This window comes from Lepisosteus oculatus, chromosome 21 (assembly GCF_040954835.1).
Source record: "Lepisosteus oculatus isolate fLepOcu1 chromosome 21, fLepOcu1.hap2, whole genome shotgun sequence".
Taxonomy (NCBI): Eukaryota; Metazoa; Chordata; class Actinopteri; order Semionotiformes; family Lepisosteidae; genus Lepisosteus; species Lepisosteus oculatus.
Genome location: NC_090716.1, coordinates 4,123,642 through 4,144,689, shown reverse-complemented (window position 1 = coordinate 4,144,689; position 21,048 = coordinate 4,123,642). Strand labels below are relative to the sequence as shown.

The 21,048-nt window shown below is 47.4% G+C and overlaps 3 protein-coding genes across 4 annotated transcripts; 2 read left to right on the top strand and 1 right to left on the bottom strand.

Annotated features, from left to right (window-relative positions):
* Nucleotides 1–9: 9 nt before the first annotated feature.
* On the bottom strand, nt 10–7,570 carry kbtbd4 (kelch repeat and BTB (POZ) domain containing 4). 2 transcript variants are annotated; one of them, XM_015338692.2, is made up of 5 exons: nt 7,386–7,570; nt 5,404–5,908; nt 4,136–4,277; nt 3,597–3,703; nt 10–3,415 (listed from the first exon to the last, which is right to left on the bottom strand). In XM_015338692.2, the coding sequence occupies exons 2-5, from the start codon at nt 5,866–5,868 to the stop codon at nt 2,555–2,557; spliced, it is 1,575 nt and encodes a 524-aa protein (XP_015194178.2). In that variant the 5' UTR covers nt 5,869–5,908; nt 7,386–7,570; the 3' UTR covers nt 10–2,554. The 2 variants fall into 2 exon arrangements, with proteins under 2 accessions (XP_015194178.2, XP_006642751.3); XM_006642688.3 differs by lacking the exon at nt 7,386–7,570 and adding an exon at nt 7,013–7,329.
* A 1,212-nt stretch (nt 7,571–8,782) lies between these two features.
* On the top strand, nt 8,783–13,488 carry ndufs3 (NADH:ubiquinone oxidoreductase core subunit S3). The gene is made up of 7 exons (XM_069181728.1): nt 8,783–8,865; nt 9,317–9,379; nt 9,704–9,801; nt 10,617–10,766; nt 11,303–11,428; nt 12,263–12,382; nt 13,205–13,488. The coding sequence occupies exons 1-7, from the start codon at nt 8,811–8,813 to the stop codon at nt 13,370–13,372; spliced, it is 780 nt and encodes a 259-aa protein (XP_069037829.1). The 5' UTR covers nt 8,783–8,810; the 3' UTR covers nt 13,373–13,488.
* Nucleotides 13,489–14,798: 1,310 nt separating this feature from the next.
* LOC102682473 (protein FAM180A) lies at nt 14,799–20,566 on the top strand. Its single transcript, XM_006642704.3, has 3 exons — nt 14,799–15,361; nt 16,838–16,926; nt 19,591–20,566. Exons 1-3 carry the CDS (start codon nt 15,280–15,282, stop codon nt 19,930–19,932), a joined length of 513 nt encoding a protein of 170 aa, XP_006642767.1. The 5' UTR covers nt 14,799–15,279; the 3' UTR covers nt 19,933–20,566.
* Nucleotides 20,567–21,048: the final 482 nt, after the last annotated feature.

The window sequence follows — 21,048 nt, the reverse complement described above, 5'->3', positions numbered from 1 at the left end:
ATACGTGTGTACACAATATTTCCTTTATTCAGTTTTTACTTTTCCTCATATGTGACTTTTCCTGCTAATGCCTGAGGGCAGACCGCAGCATACAGGCTGGGAAATGCAGTTTCCTGGAATCAAAACATGCAGATCTGATCTTAACATTAGGACATTTTATTCATGGGAATTTGTCAGTTAGGCCTCTGCCAGATGACGGAACTCTCACATTGCCTACCGACTGCTGACATCCGACTGCCACAGTCAATGGATTGAGCTGAACATGCATGAAGCAGTTGAGAACAGTCTTGGAAAAGAGAACCTGTGCCAGTACTGAATCCTAATTTAAGCAGGAATAAAGTTGCGAAATATGTGCAGTAATCCTGTAGGACCAGACACGGTTCTCTAGTCTCCGTTCCTGGGGGATAATGTCACACAGATTGTTTTTTCCCCATGGCTAAGCAAGTGATTCTAGTTTTCCAAGCATATGCTTTCTCACCTCAGGGGCTATTTCTCTGACACTGCTGTCGTGGTCTGTTTATGGGACTTTCACAACTGGAAAATAGCCTTTCCTGATGCCAATTCCAGCAGCTCCTTCATTGATTGATTGATTCATTGCTTTATGAAACAGTGGTCAGCTTTCACCTATGTGAAAACAACAGCTCACTCCCACTCCCTCACTTATTACTATTTAGCTTGTTTCAGTCCTATCTGACTATCAACGTTTCAAATTAAACATGAACAAGCAATATCACCAAAAAGCTGTAAAAAGCTTAAATGTATTTAACATGCTTGTTAACACATTCTCAAAATAACACTGAGTCATGAACAGCTGTAACCTTGTTTTTTAACCTGTATATTATACATCTCTTATAAATCTAATAAAACTTATTTTTACAAGTTGTTTCAGTGTTTGTTAAATGCGTCCATGCTTCTCCTCTGAAAAGTACATTGCTTCACATATCCTCAACATCTGAATCTCCGAAAGTCTGCATTAAAGGAACCCTTTACTACATCGGATATTCAAGGTGTGGTTCAAATTGTAACGAAGAGCAGGAAAACTAACTGATATTTCAAACCACGAGTAGTGTTAAACTTAATAGTAAGTCACATACGGCGTTTTTTTTTTAATAGATACTTGTTGCAAAGCTACTTTAGAAAAACATTTACATACAGGGAAATATCTTCCTCATATACATCTGCACAGAAAACCTCGGTTCTGTTGGTCGATCGGGCTTGGTTTCTTTACAACCGAGCTCTACAGGCGATTGATCCAGCGATGGTAGGAAAGCGGGGCAAGCTGCACTTCGGATTCAGCTCCGTGTATCGTGCACAACACCAGATCCCGCCGTTCTTGGAAAAACACAAAAGTCTCCTCGGTCCGCGTGGGTGGATGGTGGCATCTAGCTTCACAGAAGCTATTAAACTGAAAGAACATCGCCTTCTGTGTGTCCAGAGCGCTCCTCCTTTCCACAGGCTCCTCCTGCCACTGCCAAGAGGGCGCGAGAGAGGCGAAGCAGAAAATGAGACAATCTCGCCAGAAACGGTCCTCCTATCTGCAGCGATGGTCACCAGCCAGCTCCTCGCCATGGTTCTGCTTGACCCTGCCACATGGAGGACCTCCCATCCTTCGACAGAGGCAGGCTGCGAGGCCTGGAGCTTTAGCCTTGATTTCTTGTTTTTTGGACTGGCGCATGAAATGGCACGTGGAATCGGTTTGCCTTCATTATTCAGGACAGCAAAAAATGCTATTAACACCACAAGAGTATCAACCCCACCAGCCACACCTTTTCACTGTCTACAGTGGCACGATGGTCAAACAATAAAATTAGTTTGTCCAAAAACACAATCCACTTTCACCGGTCTTTCACCAGTAAATCGCTCCAAAAGGCTGTCTGCCCTTGATGAGCTGTTTGTTTCACCTTGAAGGGAACAGCAGTTGGCGCTGCGCATGAATTATTAACGGGAGAAAACGAGGAAGGGCAGTCACTCCATGTCTGCATGGAATGAAGCTGTGAAATACTCGACTGTCGGTTCAGTGCAAGGTGATGGCGGCGTTAAGGTGGCATTAGGGTATTCCACACGCCGAAAGACCCCTCTGAAAATGCAGGAAAAGGCAAAACATATCAAACCAAGCTATCGTACAGGAGAATCATCAAACAGAGTCTGCAGCAGGCGAACAAACCCGAGAAAATTCATGGGTAACGGACAGGTCACAGACCACAGGAGCAAGACGGTCAGCGTCTGCCAGTGGGAAATCGTATTTTTCGTCTTCGAGAGCTGCCGAGGCTCTTAGTGTGGGGTTTCAGCATCCGCAGCTCGGCATGAATCGCCCTGCTGCGCGTGGCGTCGGAATCACAAAGCTGGGACTCTCGGGGGCGGATCCGCGCTCCTCCAAACATCCGAGCCCTCTGGTTATCCCGGTCCGCCGGATGGGGGTTATTTTTTTCCCCTTCTCCCTTGGCAGCGGGACGGAGAGCTCGCAGAGTGAAGGGCTCGCAGCGCCCCCTCTCCCGGGAGGAGGGGAGAGGGCCGGGGGACGGGGTGGAGGAACGGGGGGGCAGGGGGGTTGTGATCAGGCCAGAACGAACTGCCAGTTCGTCAGGAGGATCTTGATGCCCTTGATGACGGACACCACCGAGGTGGCGGGGTTGAACTTGAGCGTGTTGGCGTCGCCCTTCTTGCACTTGTCCCGGAAGACGTAGATGCAGCCGTTGCAGCTGGCCACCTTCCAGAGCGAGGGCACGCAGCTCCACACCTCCGGGAAGCGCAGGCGGGTGAAGCTGTCCAGCAGGGGGTTGTAGCACACCAGCGAGTCGCCCTCGGCCACGACGAAGATCAGGTCCTTGTGGGCCGTGGCGTGCATGCAGCCGGCGAAGGGCAGCAGGTAGGGCTTGGTGTGGCACTTCTGGGCGGCCGTGTCGAAGCACTGGATGAGCCGCGAGGGCTTGGTGAAGAAGTCCATGTCGTTCTCCTCGCCGCCCAGCAGGTAGATGGTGCCCCCCAGGTTGACCCCGGCCGCCCCGGACACGGCGGTGTCCAGCGGGTTGGTCTCGGTCCACATGTTGTCCCGCACGGTGTAGTAGATGACCGCGTTGGACAGGGTGTCCTGCAGCGTCTTCCCGCCCAGGGAGTAGATGGCGTCCTCGCCCGGCACGGACACCAGCGTGTGCTGCAGCCGGTCGCGGGGCAGCGGGGCGCAGCGCTCCCAGTCCATGGTGTGCATGTTGCACTTCCACATGCGCCGGGGGATGGACCCGCCCACCACGTAGAGGTCGCCGCCGTGCTTGCAGGCCGCCGTGATCTGGTGGCACAGGCTGTTCTGCCCGCTGACGCTGATGGCGTCGTCCTCGTCGCAGTGCAGGGACACGGCCAGGGAGTGGGTGCGGGTGTCCTCCTTCCCGATCAGGTAGATGTGCACGTTCTCGCCGATCTCCTGCAACAAGGCAACAGAAGTCACGCGGTGCCCCCCCCACCGACCGCCGGACCGGGGAGCACATCCACGGCTTGCTCTCTCGGCCTTGTCGGAACCTGCGCCCGAGACGCCGAACGCGCCCTTCTCACTTCAGACCCTGGAGTGACACTCTTTTCAGGTCCAAACAAATTGTCCACTGTACCTTAAGACTGTCCTGGAGGACATCCGAGTGCTCCTGCCTCTCTTCCTTGTTGTGGTTTATCCACGAATCGATTGCGGCTGTCGGGTTCTGGGAGCTTGGAACTCCATCTAGAAGGAGGAAAGGAAAAAGAAGAAAAACTCACCTCTTTGCCAGTGAATTTTGTCTACCTCACGCATCACACAAATCACACAGAGAGTCGAGGGCATTAGTAACTTTTCTAATTTAGCATCCAACATCCGTACGTCATGCACTTTTCCAGTGCGTCTGCTTGCCAGTAATTCGCGGTTCTATTTCTGGCACCAAACACAACAACATCTGACTGACCCGATCCTTTGCAGCAGTCGGGTGTGACTGCTAGACCACATGCTGGTGACGCTGCTGAGATGCTTTCAGACATGAATGCATAACGTCCACAGCTCCAAAGGCCAGTAGCGACACATCAGTAAAATGGGTCGGCTCACGTTGTTTTCTGGCAGTGCTCATTCCATCCTGGGACACTGCAGCCAGCTGACACACAAGAACAGTCACAGGAAACCGACCTTTAATGATGTCCATGAGAAGGCGAAGCGGCAGGCTGAGGAACTCCTCTGTCTGGTGGAGCTGCACCAGGTGGATTTTAGCGCAGTGCTTGGCAGCGGTGTACAGCTCTTGGTCACTGTGCTGGTCGGCCAGCCACATCACCTGTAGCCGGGAGACAGACGACACATCCGAGCGGAAAATCACAAAGGCACAAGAGGCTGAGCGTTTCCCTAAGTTCTTTACAGGAGAACGCTGCTTCTTTTTTAGACCTGGCCTCTCATGTCAAATTCCTGTCAGGTATTATCCATATTCTTCAAGAGATAAACCTTTTATTCAGCTTGTGGACTTCTTTTGCCATGGGGCAAAACACAATGAATGTAATCTATTCTTCTGCAAATGTGAAAAAGAGAAAGGAGTGATGAGAAATTGAGTTGAAGAATTAGCTTTCTGAGGGGGGACTCAGACCAGGAGTAAAATACCCCAGAGGTGGAGAGGCGCTGTAAAGTTAGCCGGTTTGTTTTGGGTTGTCCATAACCCCGTCGGGCCAGCAGGTGTCATCCGTTAGACCATGTCTATATGACAGCTCAATCAGTGCTACTCGAACCCAGTCCTGAACACTACAATACTACAGTATTACACTTTAAAATCCACAATAGTAGAAGACCGGGAAACAATGGGGATTAAGACCAGTTTAGTCAACTGGTGCAAACAAGTCATTAAGAGCTCAGGCTGATCAAAACTACAAGACCCTTCAGCCCTCCAGACAGTCTTGACATGGTACCGCAGGAGTCTGAGCCCAGTCCTTTATTCACTTAACTGACAATTAATTAACAAATTCACCCAGCTGCTCCAGATGGATTCATTAACCAGTTAACGATTTGCTCGAATAAGGACCTGCAGCAGACTGGGACAGGAATGCCTATGGTGTTTACCACGAGTTTCTTCCAGTGAGGGCCAAAGAGATCTACAGTGCAACAGGCTTTCTAGCTCTTCCTAGCTCCCTGGCCTTTACGTTGGGCAGAAGAGCGTTGGTGAAAGATTCCAGACTAGCCTCTTGAACCTCAAGGGTAGCAAGGGTTTCTGGTTTCCATCTCATCTGGGCTCTGAGTTCACCTTCTGGCTTGAATTATTTTAGCACTGTATGGTGCTATTTCCTTCCACCCCCATCTTTGGCAACCACAGAGTTCCTGACTGCGAGAAAACCCACTTTCATTCTACCTCCCCCCCCCCCAGGCCCGACTCTTGGCCGCCACTTGCTTAAAGACCCCAGAGATGTCCTTCTCCTCACCTGCAGGCAGTTCTTGATGTCCACCGTGCGGGACAGGAACCGCGAGCACTCCTCAAACAGCGCGGTCAGCTGGTACATGTCCGCCATCTCGTACGTGTCCTGCAGGTCCTCCACCCTCAGCTTGATGGTGCCGTGGTAGATGTAGTCCACCAGCAGCTGGAAGACGGGGGCGCTGACGTCCTTCAGCTCGATGCTGCGGTTGTGCGCCTCCTTCAGGTTGGAGGTGAACATGGACCTGAAGAAGCAGCTCTGGGCCGACAGGACCAGCCGGTGCAGCTGGAACTCCTTGCCGTCCACCACGACGGTGACGTCCGCAAAGAGCCCGTCCTCCAGGCACAGGTCCATGATGCTTTTCACCACGCGGCTGGAGTGCGAGCGATCCGTGAAGGTGTAGCCCAGGAAATAATTCTCTTCTCCCAGCGGGCCTCCGACATTCAGCACCCCTGTATCCTCACAGGACTCCATGTCATCGGCCAACAAAGCAACAGACCACAGACTGGACCACCTGACGCACAATAAACAGTTTTAGAGTCTTATGGCATTGCAGCAACCTGTGTGTCCCTAATATTAGTCAGGGCATTGTCCCCTGTCGCCGCTACCTTTTATCAGAACATGCACGTCACAGTAAGAACGTGAAACCAGACATTTCTAACTATTTAACCCGGTATTAAATCCTCAGACATTCTTAAATATTTTAGCAACTATGTCACTTTCCAGATTAAATATTTAAAGATTTTGTAATATCCTAAGTTCCCTGTTCTTGCTGTAACATAATTTACTAGCTAGTGGTTCAATTGAGTAAATGAATGACATCAGGATTGTCACTGGAAAAAAAGAGGAGGATATCTGTAGGGGCCGCACGGAGCACAGGCCCCAGAGATTGTCTGGAAAGGCACACTTTCGTGTAGCCAATCCTGTCAAACTCGATGTACACATCTTCAGGCGGTGGTGAGGGGGGAAACCGGAAACCTGTTAAAAAAACACACACACAAATATGGGGACAACATGCAAATTCCACACACACAGGCTGTCCAAGGCAGGAAACTGTGCTAACCACCATGTCACAGTTAAGGAGATCGTACGGCCCACTATTGGTAATGAGTAACTTCGTGAAATAAACAATTTGTAAAATGAATACAATGCTATTTGGTTATTTTTTCCATGAATCCAAAACACTGCACTGTGTAGGACAATGCCATTCTACAATGTCAACGTTAAAACAACTAATGCAATATCCTGTTTTACTGAGATATCTGGTTTACAGTGCATTCCAAGTTTTCAATGACTAGATTTGAATATTAATGGGTTAATCCCTCCATTAAAGCATTTTTCTACAAGAAACAAGCTGCACTGCTTTGCTCTCCGGGACTTGGCCATAGAGAGCATAACATAACCGTCAATTTTCAGTAAATAACATTAAAGTAGGTCTCAAAACCGGCTTCTTGGGCCCGGTAGCTCGTGAGCAAAACACACAAAAACTCGACAAACTCTCAGCGCTCTCGTAAAGGTGCATAACGACATACGCAACAACAAATCAGGCCTCAAGAACACTGCGTTCGTTGGGAAACGCTTTTCTTAACGACGAGAGTTTGTTAAAAAATACACATACATGTATGCCATTTTCAGTTTAGCTTCAATCGCTTTCATTATTGCAACAGATCGCATTGAAATAGTCGATGAACAGTGCAAAGGTATATTGAAACGTAGCTAAACAGGATCAGAAATTCATCTTTTAATCTTTGCTTTCGACTAGAGCGATTTTCTTCAACACGGGCACCACGATTTTAGCGGCTGAGACGCTAATAATGAGAACCTTATTAGGCGAGATACAATCGTCATTAATTATTAACGTCCTTTTTCTTTATTGAACAGCTTGTGAGATGTGTCAATTTGTCAATTTAATGCTGCAACAGGGTTTATCACATATACACATCATCTGCGAGCATTTATTCTGAAGTTCAACCAAAATCTGCAAGATTTACCTGTACTTTCCCAAACCTCCAACCCTGAAGTTTTCTTAATCTTAATTACTGTGCAGCTATTTATGACACCAATCCCTGATTTTTTTTGTTGTCTGTAATTGTTTTGGAACTCGAAAAGAGGGACTGCCTACAAACACATCAAGGAGCACCAGCAACACCACGGAAGGGAAAATCGTGAGGACCCCTTTCCGGCTGTGTGCAACACTCCAAAGAGTCCGGCTGGAAACGGCTCACACGGCTTCACAATTCAACAGATTCCACTTGGCAGACGTCAAATGCTAAGAGACCGAACGCAGTTTTTTTTTTCTCTACCGCAATGCAATATAGTAAAGATACTTTTAGGGGGGGAAAGTTGAAGGTCTTTAGAATGGCAGCGAAAAATCGCTTGCAAAGACCCAAAGCCACAATGAAACTAGATGCCTTTTAGTTAGCGGGATACTTTCTTGAAGGAAGCCGGGATATCGGCTGTTGTAAAGAAACACACCCATAGAAGGCTCCACTGCCGAAACGTTGTGTTTCTTTTCTCCTCTTTTCAGCATGGAATAAACCTTTACTTGTTCTGTTGTTGTAAATGAGGCCTTACTCACGACTGCATTACACAATTTTATGAACACAAGAATGCCTAAATTGAGTCAGATTTTTCAGCTGATCAGAGTAGGACATGTTGTTAACCTCAAAAGGGAAATTGATACCAGAGCAACAATATATTTTTTGTTATGTGTATATAGTGTTCTAAATGAGATATATGAGCACATTATACAATTCTAACATCCCTTGTTTAAACTCTAATTTTTTTAACTATATAGCCTACATATTTCTGTTTCCTTAACTTCTGGGAGATAGAAACTATGTATCAACATAAACGTGTAAGGCTTTTTCATTGTTCTCTTCAGTGTTTCTCATCTCAAGAAAAAAAAGATACGTTATAGACAATGGAGACCATTTAGCCTATCTAAACTGTCCAGTAGATCATCTGTCAGATACCTTTTTACGTTTTGCGTATCTGCTATCATTTGTCTGCTTTAAATGTCATGTGCCAGGTGTTTGGCCCATGGTGAGTTGTTGCCTAGGTCATTTTGAATTTTCTTTGCAGCTTGTTTGTAATACAGTTACAGAAAAACGCAAATAACCAGGAAATGCACAAGATCACAATGTATTCAAGCAAATTAGAAAGTACATTGTATTTGTTTACTGCTTTCTTTTCAAACTGTATACAGGGAAAAAATGTTATATACATATTTAATAAATATTCCATTGTTTTATTGGTTGTTTGTGCTGTTACTCGTTTTCAAGAATTATTGGCTCATCTTAAATAAAACCATAGGAAACTATTGAGCCAACATGGCAGGTACTATATTTCGGCGTGGTTTTGAACGTCACTTCCTTCTCGCGGACACCCTTGGGGATACCAACTTCCGGGTAGACATGGCGGCCTCCCTGGTTCGGTTTGTCCGCGGAGGATTCAGTAGGAGCTTTAATTGTAAGTCTTTACACTTGAGATATTTAATAGTGTGACTATATATATATTTATAAAATACTTGTATCCGTGCTTTGTCTTAGTGTAGATCTGATTCTTTTTTCCGTGAGCTGAAATGCACTTTGGTGTTTTTTATGCATGACCTTTCTCTGCTGTGATAATTACGAAGCGCTCTGTTGTTGAAAGATGACATTTCAAAGCGTTGTGATGTGCAATTCTTACGAATTATTAGCCGAAGAGTCAGTTATATTCTGCTTTCACCAAATAATGCATAGTGCAAAAATAACCGCACGGAAATTACCTTATGATATATACTGTTTAATGGTTTATTTTGGTAAGCAGATGTGGTGATAGCAGTAGAATGGACTCAGCACTAACAATGAAAACACTGTACACGTTGTCTAGAGTTTTTTATTATTGGACACTGCGTGACTTTTTTTTTCACATTTTTCAGTTGCCACCCGGAGTGCAGCTGTGGTGCCAGTGAGGTCAGAGGGCACAGCTACCGAGACTAGGCGTGAGTGTTCGTTTATAGGACATCGACTTTAGAAAGCCTGGGTTATAATAAAGTCCTGTGATGATAACGTTCTTCGAAAACCTCTTTACGAGAGGAAAAAGACAAAAACAAATCATATTAAATGTCCCAGCGCAGAAAGCTACTTGCCACTAAACAACATTCATGATGCATTGTGTTTATTTTTACAGTAAGTGTGATTCAGGAGGGAAAATGTTTGAACAGAAGCTGGATATCATTGACTCCATCTTTTTTTTTAATGTTTAATGTCAAGCCTTTCCCATTCCCCTTTATCTTATAACTCTTTTATACCCTTTTGGCACTCAGCTACTGTCAGACCCAAGGATGAAGTCACTCACAAGCAGCTGTCAGCATTTGGTGAATATGTTGCAGAAATCCTTCCTAAATATGTGCAGCAGGTGCAGGTATGTCATTTGTGTGGTTAAATTAGCCCATTCCTTCAACGGATTTGGTCTCTGCCAAACAGATTTGGTCTCTGAGTTATTTTTGTGAGCAAATTGTTTTTGCTTCTTAATCTTTCTTATTCTTTGCATAAAAAGTTCTTGGCATGAATTTTATTTTCAAGACTTGGTTTTGAGTTTTTGTTTTTCATAGGTTCGGATCAGTGGCATCCACTAGAATATGCTGTTGCTTATGAAACTCATCATATTTGATTTAGCACAACCAGGGTTGTACTAACAGGATTGGGGCTCTTCAGGACCAGGGTTGAAGACCCCTGTATTAATAGGTCTGGGGTTCTCCGGGACCAGGGTTGGAGACCCCTGTATTAATAGGTCTGGGGTTCTCCGGGACCAGGGTTGGAGACCCCTGTATTAATAGGTTTGGGGTTCTCCGGGACCAGGGTTGGAGACCCCTGCTTTAAATTTCCATGACCAACCCAAGTAGCGGCCTTTTGCCAAGTGCCAGAGGAGATGAGCTGTCTTCAGTTGCCGTGGTACAGCCCATAACTATGTCTCCTTGAGGCCGGTGAGCTGGCAGCATGTCCAGCTACAAATGTTTATGACAGTAGGGAGTGTCAGCAGTGTGTGTGCGCGCACAGGTCTTCCTTCCTCTCGTGCAGCAACACGGGGGCGGCAGGAATCCGCTGGGTGGGGTGACAGGAACTGGCGAGCGGATCCCCACCATCTGAAGAAGGGGGAAAGCCTCCAGCCCGGTGGCTCATGGTCACGCTCCCACCTCACCTTTTGTATTTGGTTTTTGTCCGACTGCGTGGTGTCAGGTGACGTGTTTCAACGAGCTGGAGGTGATGATCCACCCGGACGGCGTGATCCCCGTGCTGACGTTCCTGCGCGACCACACCAACGCCCAGTTCAAGAGCTTGGCCGACCTGACCGCGGTGGACATCCCCAGCCGCCAGAACCGCTTCGAGGTACCGCATGCCCCGTGGGCCCGCTTTGTCCCCATGAGTCGCCAGCACCAGTGCAGCAGGGCAGGTTCAATTCCCACCCAGTACCCTGGGGATTGATAGCCGCTGCCATCTTGTCCATAGGCAGTGTTGCTTTACCCTGGTGATCAGCTCTGAATCCTCACCTATATCTCAATGTTTGTAAGGCAATAGCCAGCATCTGCTCCTCACCCTACTTCTGACGACACAAAGTCAATGGCTTATCCATATTTGACAAGGGCATGCTGTAGATTATAATGCTCACCGTTCTGAGCAATAACTGGCTGGAACCGCATCTCAAATGCCTTATGCTTTGTTAAAGAAGGCCCATTTGTTTAAGAAAAACATTCTGAAGCTATTTGAAGAGGTCAAATCCACTCCATGAAGGCATTTTCTATGATGTAATGAGAGGCATTTGAAATTTAGCACAGGTCTTAATCTTTTTTTGACTGGGCAGCTGATGTTTAGCAGCATAATGTGTTTTTTTAAATTGTTTTCTTTCTTTTTTCATAAAACGACAGATAGTGTACAACCTCCTGTCCTTGCGCTATAACTCCCGGATTCGCGTGAAGACTTACACTGACGAGCTGACCACAGTGGACTCTGCAGTGCCAGTCCATCAGGCAGCCAACTGGTATGAGAGAGAGGTAAGAGACCAGGCCAGTCGGGGTTTCATTTCAGCAGACTCCATGTTTATTCATCTGTTGTCAGCTGTCGGAAAGTCACATATCCCTGGAAAAGGTTGGAAAGAACAGAAAGCCTCTCCTGTAAACTCAGGGCAGAAGGTATGACTGCACCCCGGTGCCAGCCACCCACAGGACACGTGCACACCGAGGCAGTGTCTAAATGCCAACTGATCAAGGCGGGAAAGATATAGAAAGGGGAATTGCATTTGGTTGTTAGTGTCCTTTCTTGGAAGAACACACAGCACGCGGGTGGAAACCTGACCACCCGGTGAAAACCCACACGAACACTGGGGACCATGCAGACTCCACACAGAAGCACCCCGTTCCAGAATCAAACCCGGGACCCAAGAGCTGCAAGGCAGCAGAGCTAATAGGTCCAGTCACACGCATATGCACTGCATTTGTATGCCATATATATTCTCACAACCCGTTATATAATCTGTAGGTCCCTACAAAATAACTTTATTGGCATCATGTGTCAATGTATGGAACAGCTAGCGGTGGTTTAGTTTTGGTATTTGCATCCGATTTCCGTTGGGAAAAACTGCTGAGTTTGAGCTCTTAAATTTTAAAATACTTTTTAAAAAAAGGCATGTACCTCAGTTGTAATTCATCGAAATACTTTTTGTGGGGGAGCGTTGCGTTGTCACGGCTGTATCTGGCACAGCGGCTGAGCCCTTGCAGGCATGAACATGACATGGAAACGGGCCCAACAGCGGGGTGGGTCGGCCAGTTTGATGTCATCATTTTAACCTGTTTCCTGTATTTATAGTGTCATGTCTGCTGTGCCCTCAGATATGGGACATGTTTGGGGTTTTCTTTGCCAATCACCCAGATCTGAGGAGGATCCTCACAGACTACGGGTTCGAGGGACATCCATTCCGGAAAGACTTTCCTCTTTCGGGATACGTGGAGGTAGGGAGTGTCAGTCGGTCACAGCCTGTTGGGAAGACTGCTGTAGAACAGCAACTCGGACCTGTTACTTTTTCACATCCTTGTGTTAAACAGCCCTCTCTCTCTCTGTGTTATCATGATTCACCAGTGCATAAGGGAAAGTGTGGGGCTCTGTCTGAGAAAAATTAGTTCTTATCCTCGAGCTTGTGTTGTGTCGCATCTCTTAGTCGCCTCATTGCTCTAATTATCCGGTTCTTTCGATGAGTCAGTCCCTGTGACACCGGGTGTCTGAATTTCTTCAGTCACTGTTTGTCGAAGACCTGGAATGTTTTTTTTTTCTGTGCTGTTCTTTTTTTCCCCCCCTCAATTGCTTAAGCCGAGCGTTCGTTCATGTCAGATAGGAATGGGAAGGTGGCTGGGTGCCGGCCTGAAGGAAGGCAGTCGCTCAGCCCTCACCAGTGCCGGATTTCCCATCAGGCACTGCAGGCACAGGGCCTAGGGCCTATGACATTGTTAGGGCCTACGAAGGAGGGAAACACTAGTGACTAACAAACAACGAACTGAAACATTGTGCTTGCGATCAACTTGAGGAGCACCAAATCAATAATCATGCGCTATCTAGCGGCTGTTCTAGAAACTAGAAGCATCGAAGTGATGGTCGCTGGACTTGCCCCATCAATCTCGTGGTTCAGCATTAGACTGGTTTAAGTTTAAGTTTAGACTAGTGCATCCTGTCCCTCGACGTCAGTTGGCGTTGACCGCTCTCTGTGTGCGTTTCGGAGAGCCTACGAGCACCCCAGTCCGGCCCTGCCCCTCACTGTGCCCCCCTCCCCCCTCCGCCAGGTGCGTTACGATGACGAGGTGAAGCGGGTCGTGGCCGAGCCGGTGGAGCTGGCGCAGGAGTTCCGGAAGTTCGACCTGAACAGCCCGTGGGAGGCGTTCCCGGCCCACCGGGAGCCCAGGGGCAGCGCCCAGCTGGAGGCCGGGGCGAAGGCGCCGGAGAGCAAATAACCCTCCCCGAGCCCGACACCGTGTGTGTGTGCGATCCCCACTCGGGGGGGGGCGCCCCGCCTGTTCCTCTGCGCCCTCTCGTGCAGTATTTATGTAAATAAAATCTGAAATAAGTACTCTGTTGTCTTGTGTCTTAATAATAATTGTGTCTTAATAATAATTGCTTACACTTCTATAGCGCTTTTCTGGACCCTCCACTCAAAGCACTTTAAAGGTCATGGGGATCCCCTCCACCCCCACCAGTGTGCAGCCCCACCTGGATAATGCTCCAGTCCTCTCACACACACCAGCTCTCAGTGGGGAGGAGAGCAGAGTGATGAAGCCAGTTCAGAGATGGGAGTTATTAGGAGGCCATGACTGGTAAGGGCCAATGGGAAATGTGGCCAGGACGCCGGGGTAATACCCCTACTCTTCTCGAGAGACACCCTGGGATTTTTAATGACCCAAGAGAGTCAGGACCTCAGTTTTACATCTCATCCGAAGGACAGTGCCTTTTTTACAGTACAGTGTCCCCGTCACTATACTGGGGCATCAGGACCCTCACAGACCGCAGGGTGAGCGCCCCCTGCTGGCCCCACTAACACCTCTTCCAGCAGCAGCCTCAGCTTTCCCAGGAGTCTCCCACCCAGGTACTGACCAGGCTCACACCTGCTGAGCTCCAGTGGGCTGCCAGCTGGGAGCTGCAGGTTGATCCTGCTGGCCAAACTTTTGACATAACCTTTAAGGGGCTTTTTTATCTTCAACTCGCGTCTGCAGGCATTAAATCTGCCCTGCGGCTACTTTTATTTTTCCTGTGGAAGTGCGGCTCTTCCTTGGAATCGTTCCACAAGTCGCCGCATGCCCTGCCGGGTGCCCCGCGACAGGCTCTTCACTGCTCCGGGGCGCGGAGGAGGAGTCGCGCTCCAGATGCAGGCTGGACCGCAGACGCCTGGGCAAGACAAGCTCCTGGAGCAGCACCGCATTCCTCATCTGTGGCCTCCCCTTGAACTGCGCGTCTGTTTACCTTATTCGCCGTCTCGGAGCTTGCAAATAGAACCAGTCAAGTGTGACGAATCGGTAGCATGTTTCTTGTAACTTTTGTTTCTTCTTCATTTTTATTTACTTGGACGCTGACACGAGCAATAGCAGAACAGACCGCAGCCAAATCTGCAGAGATAACGGAGTGTACGTTACAGTGTCACAGTCAAACCAGCGGCGGTTTCTTAAAATATTTCTGTGACGCATTCATAGCCCTGGGTTGAAAAAAAAACCAAGTGCAATGCCTTGTGCTCTCTTTGTGCTAGTACGTCAAAAGTCAGAAATGTTTCAAAAACTGCATCTGATACATGAACACTTTAACAGAACTGTCCAGGACAAAAGACTCCCAAGTTGTTTTTTTTAATATACTTTTATTTATTCCACATTTTAAAGCTGGAATGGACGTTTTCCCTTCCAATCCACGACCTTTCGAGGCTTTTCCAAACTTCAGCTTTGTGGTTTACCGTATCCGAACCACAGAGCAGCTCTGAGGCTGTCCCATGGCGATACAAATCGCATTCCTCGTAACACACTCTGAGATACCTGCCGTGTCCAGGATGCGGCGGCGCATATGCGAATTTCTTTGTTTTGTTCGGCACTTGTTTCGGAGTTTACGGACTCGAAGTCGGTTCTAAACCGAATCGAACGGGTCAAGGAGAAGCTCCACTCGCCTGGGGTTTCTGCTTTCTACGAGCAACAACAACAAAAAAACCCGAAAGGCGTTTTCTGTTGTTATTACAGGAGGCGACAGAGAGCAGAGGGTGTCTTGGCTCTGCGGTGTTCTAGCGCAGCTCAGACGGTTTCAAGGGGCAGGAAGTGAGGCGCGGGCTGGCGCAGCTGGATGAAGAAGAATTCAATCACGAGGAGGGAGAGGTTGTGTTGCTGTCAGGATGACCGCGGCCGCGCAGCTGGGGCTCTGCCTCTTGGCCGGTGTGGCTCTCTGTATCTTCGGGGGCTCTCGGAAGGACACAGGTGGGCTTGTTGTAGTAGCAGCAAACGTATCGATGTCGGCTGTGGTGTCGGTGACAGCCGGGCAACCCGGCGCGACTCTCCGCCGTGCAGCGAGACGCACGCTATCTCCCGTTTTTATTTTCTTTTTTAATCGTTCAGATTTTTATAACCAAATGTGACCAGGGAAGGTGCTTTTGAGTTAACCTAGTTTCTGTAAGTTCTGAAGTTTGCTCAAAATCGGGACCGAGACTGTTTTGGTTCAGTGTGGATCACCATTATAAATATTAATTGGGTTAACACCAGGCGGAATATAGTCCTGTTAATACCCCGTGTCGCACAACAGTTGTTTTTTTTTTTAAAAGCCGTTGTTGAAGCGATAGAATAATGACGGTTGTTGTTAATAGTACCTTTTCTGCAGTAGCATTAAGAAGTGCGTGGCAACACCCTTATCATTGCGAATTTGTAGTACTCCTACCCGGGAGACGCCTCTGTCCCATGGTATAATAACGGGTAATAGGTCTAAGAAATGATCTCCTCTACAACTTAACTTTTGGATAAGGTAAGGTATGACTTTTATATCCCGAAAGAGTTTGTTCTAACCTCCCTTTGGTGGTGACAGTCGTGTGGGAAATACTTTTTCCTTGAGGAATGACAGTTTAAAAGCATGTATCGTGAGTAGTAGCATTACGGTAATTTTAATATAGAGTCACGGGTATATTGTAGTTGCTCGTTTTATAACAAAAAATAAAACCAGGACTCTGTATGAAGCGAACACCTGATTCCTTTCCATCCCTGAGTCCGACCGAACGCCGTTGATGCACTTGTTTTCAGGGTGCGTCGTTTTCTTGAGTTGTGGAGCTCTTTTGCGTCTGTTCCGAGTTGCTATCTCTGGCAAAGGCGTCGCATCTCCAAATGGCCATATTTTAGATGAATAGGTTTAGATTAGGACACCCGCATATGCTTTTGAACGCTATAACTGAATTTATTCGCGAGGGCATGCAGTCGCCACCTACTCTGAAGTCGGTGTGTTACGTGGCACATTCATCAGGATACCTTTTAAGACAAATGCTCGGAAGCCAAAGGCACGGATTCATGGTGTCCGTTCTGAGCCAAATATAACTTCTATTTAACTTTTTAGAATTTTTTTGGGGGGAGGGGTCAGGGAGCATCCAAATACGGATCGCTACTTGTGTTGCAGATAAATGGGAAGACTTCAGACAGCGAAAATAGAGCCGAGAGCGAAAATGCCTCGCTTGAGCCGAGCTGTGAAAAGTCTGGCAGAGAAATGTGCCGGACTCGCACGATAGCGGTGCCGAGGGCGAGGAGGGTTTCTGGTGCGGGGCTACAATTTCGGAATAACAAAATCCAAATATTGAAACCTTTAAGAATCCCCGAGATAGCGTATTATGTGGTCATCAAAGAAAGGTCGCTAGCAACCAAATGCATTTCCTCTTTCTATGCCTACCGTTAGAAAATAAACCTTCTTTTTTTTTACAGACTTCTACATTCCTGCTCTACAGGGTCTTGCTACTGTAACATCCCTTAATTTCATTAAAAACGTTAGCGACGCAAACCTTATGTATGAGGTAATGTATATATTTTTTCTCTTCCATATTTACAGTATGCTAATGGTATATGACTATTACTGCTGCTACTACGTTGGCTGACGCTTTAATCCCTGAGCGTTTTACTGGAGTGATCCCAGAGAAGCGCCTCTCTCTCAAGGGTACAACAGCAGGACCCTCGCTTGGGATTTAAACCCCACAACATGAGTTCACGAGTCCAAGCTTCATAACCTTTCTGACCCTCGCCCCTTGCTAAATTGGCGTCCCTGATTGTCCAAAACGTGATGGTGCGCGCTGATATTAATTAGAAACTGGCGTGACTCCCTCGCTGAGCCGAGAAGAATGTGCCAGTTCCGTTCGCGTCCCATCTGTTTCACAGATCATAGAAAAAGCAAGGCACTTTGTAGACCACGGCTGTTTCTCGTGAATAAAACGTGAGGTGCTCCCACGAAGAAGCCGCACTCTGCCTCTGAAACCGCGCATAGGAATATTCTTGTGATCTGATGTGTTAACGCGATTTGGAGTCGGAGCGCGTTCTGACAGTTGCACTTCAAAGCGGCTCACAAATCTGTCTCTTCAGACAGCTGCGTGAAAGCAGCTCGCTCGCCGTGTCCGGAGCTGCTCCAATTCAAAGCAGATGCGCCTTAAAGAGAGAACAACCAGAGTTGTTTTTATATATATATGATACTTTATATCCTATTTCCAGAAGTTAGTTCAACAAGCTAGCTAACCACCGAAATGGTAAAAAAAAGAAGATAAAGTACCATGTACTCATGGCAACCGGGCTATCAGCTATACACAAGGATATGTCCACTAGAATATAAGCATTGGGAATTATCACATTCGTCTAAAAACGCCCTTTTAGGGCTCGGTGCAATTTTGATTGTCCAGTTTTCCATCTGAAAAGCCTTCAGGCCATTCGTTTGGGAGTTAGTATCTTGGACTGCATGTGCTGATTAGCTTTGATACAGTCTCCCACAGCACTCTGGGTGAAGAAGTGTCTCCTGTTCTCAGTTTTAAAAATGCACATCCGAGTGGTTTCCACTTGAGTGCCCTGAGTTTTGTTTCCCTGTCTTTGAGGATTTTGAATACCATTGCCTGCATTAACACATGCAAGAAACAGGTTGCCCTGACTGGAAAAGTGTATACACCGATTGTTTGTGTTTTGCATGTATCCCATTGTGACATCACACTGTTGCACATTTGACATCACCTGTATCGCATTGTTACCTCACAATGCAGCAGATTTGAAATCATCAGGATCACATTGTGACGTCACAATGGTGAATCTCTGTCTGTGACGAAGGACAATGAAAAGTCAAAGTGCAGATGTGTGAGCAGAATGCAAAAAAAAAACAAATTCTTTTCTCTGCCATGGAGTCTTGTTGTTGGTCTTTTGTTTTTCACTAAAATAAACTAAGTTGGATGGGATGCATTTGACATTCCTAACTGCTGACTTGTACCTATCCCTTGGAGCAAAAACACACTATGGCATACTAGTGCCGTAATTACTGTGCAAACAAAATTGAATTGGTTTTCATTACAACGTCAGCCTCTGTTGTTGTTTTTTGCATCAGTCTCAAGGAATTGATATGATCAAATAGATATGCAAGCGTACAGCTGAGTTTTGTTTTGTTTAATACAAAAAGTTACCTCATCCTCTCCAGATGGCTTAAGGAGCCAGCTCACAGTCATGAACTCTCTGAATTGTGTGGCGGCACCGGGAGAGAGGCTGGGCGGTCTCTTCTCTCTGACGGACGTGGCTCAAGGTGATGAGATGTAATTCTGAACCAGGAAGAAACACAGGAGAGCTGCAGGGAAGGATTTGAGCACAAATGTGTTTGAATAGTGGAGCACTAATTCACACTGAATCAACCTCTATCAGCAGGGGGCTGACTTCTGTGTGTACAACCTGGCAGGATTGGTGTTCACATACGGTCAGAGCCTCAAGGAAACTTTCTTTCATGAGGGAGTGTCATCTCCCCCTAAGGAGCTTTTTTCGGGATGTGTATCATACCTATATTTTCCCAGTCTGCATTAAAGTAGTCTAGTGCTGCCAAGCCTTTACTGAACACTGGAGATTCAAGGCAGTAACATTCTGGCAGTCCTCCAGCGATAACAGCAGCCCCAGGATAAGACAGTACTGCCAGGAATGTCAAGGTAAGGACAGTGCCCTGCTACTCTACACTGGCCGGAACGCTCCCCACTTCCCCAGAGCCACCCGAGACAGCGGGATTCACACAGGACAGGGGCAGGTTGAAAACCACCTCCCAAACAGTATCAAACCATCACCCGGTGCTTGGAGAAGTCTTCGGTCCCAGAGGTCTCTGGTCTCACTCTCGCTCCAAGCCCCGCTCTGCTGTCTTCCTCGGCCAGGGGCCCAGGGCCAAGCCTACCGCCAGCCCCACTGGACAGCAGTGAGGTGGCAAATCCTGCTCCTGCCCGCTTCTCGAGTTCCCCACTCAAGCCCACGCGAGGCAAAACCTCCTTAGCTCTCCGAACCCACGCCATGCCCCCCTCGAAACCATGAAACCCCTCCCTTGCGTGCTCCAACCTGCAATGTGAAGAGATGTTGTGCTTTTTAATGCTTTTAATTCTGCACTGTGCCTGAAAGCACCTCAGAAGGCCGTGCTGCAGCAGGAGTTACCTGGCTGCCATGCCTCAGCCTGTTTTTTGATGTTGCAGTTCCTGCTGGGAGGACTGGTGATAGACGATGATGACAACATCTACATGTTGGACGAGGAGATGGCCTCCATGCGCAAGGGGAAGGTCTTCATCACCCTGCTCAATGACTATGTCCCCAAAACCGTCATTACCATGGAGCGCATGCTGGCCGCGCTGCCGTACCAGGAGAAGCCCCTGGAGCTGTTCCGGTTCGAGACGCTGGTGCTGGGCACCGTGTACTCGGCCTACCAGATGCGGCGCCAGCACCTGGAGCACCCGCAGAAGGCCTGGGGCGGGCTCCTTGTCCGGCTGGTGAACGCCACCCTCGTGGACCTGCGGAGACGCGCTCGACGCTCGGGCTGAGACAGGGCCGCGCCTGTCCCGGGACTGTCCTGGGCCTGTCTCGGGCTTGTCCCGGGCCTGTCCCGCTTGGTGGCTCAGAGCCACGCACCTGGATCTGGAAAGAGCTTTCTTGTTCAGCTACGTGCCAAAAAAAACGTGCCAGTCTCTGGTTCTGCTTTTTCTAAGCCCATTTTGTTCCCTGACTCGCAGCACAGAATGTTTTGTTTTTAAAATAGGAAATTAAAAACATATTTGACACCGATAACACAGTAGAAATTTAACTCTGTTATAAATTCTAGCTAGTTAGGGCTCGGACTTAATCAACAGCGCTATCTGCAGGAGCAGATCACAAACGTGGTACTTCTTGGTTTGCCAGAAAATTCTTGCTTCTGCTCAGTGGAAGCTTGCCATCAGTATTGGGCTTGAATTTCAGTATCTCTGGGTGATTCCCAGTAATTCGAGGCAAACGTTTAAAACTTCAGCTGTGCAAGTTCTTTGCTCTGCACTGTTTCAGCTGCAATGCAATAATTCTTTTGCATAAGCAGAAGAGCACATTTGTTTTGCTATCACTTGGATGTTAAACTATATATATGTATGAAAATACTATGTTTGTAATGACAGACCATCAAATTTTGATAAAGGAATGTACACCGATTTCACATAGTTGTCTACATTTTTAACATTTTGATGAGCCCTTGTGTACTGTTTATTACAATTATTGTGTTTAATTATTAAGTTGTATTTGTATATCACTGTGCACTGAAATTATTGGTTTCCTTAGAAACAAAGCTGTCATGGGAAGGTTTTAATATGTTTTCAAGGCCAGATAAAAGCTTAGAACATTTAAGCATGAACCAACAAGGCATTTTTAGGAAAATATCTCCTGGGAGGGAAAAATATCCCACATTTTTTTTGGAGAACCAATCCCGGCTTCATATAAACAGTAAATGGATTGCAAAATATCCGCCTTTGTAAGAGGAGTGTGTTTATCGGGATTTCAGAAGTGCAAGAAGCTTTTCTATGGTGGTCTCTATAAATAGGGAAGCTTGTTTTTCGTTGCACTGCCTACCACCTAATTGATACAACACTGAAAGACACCATAGCAGGTCCTCAAGCTGAGATGCGTCTTCTTTTGCT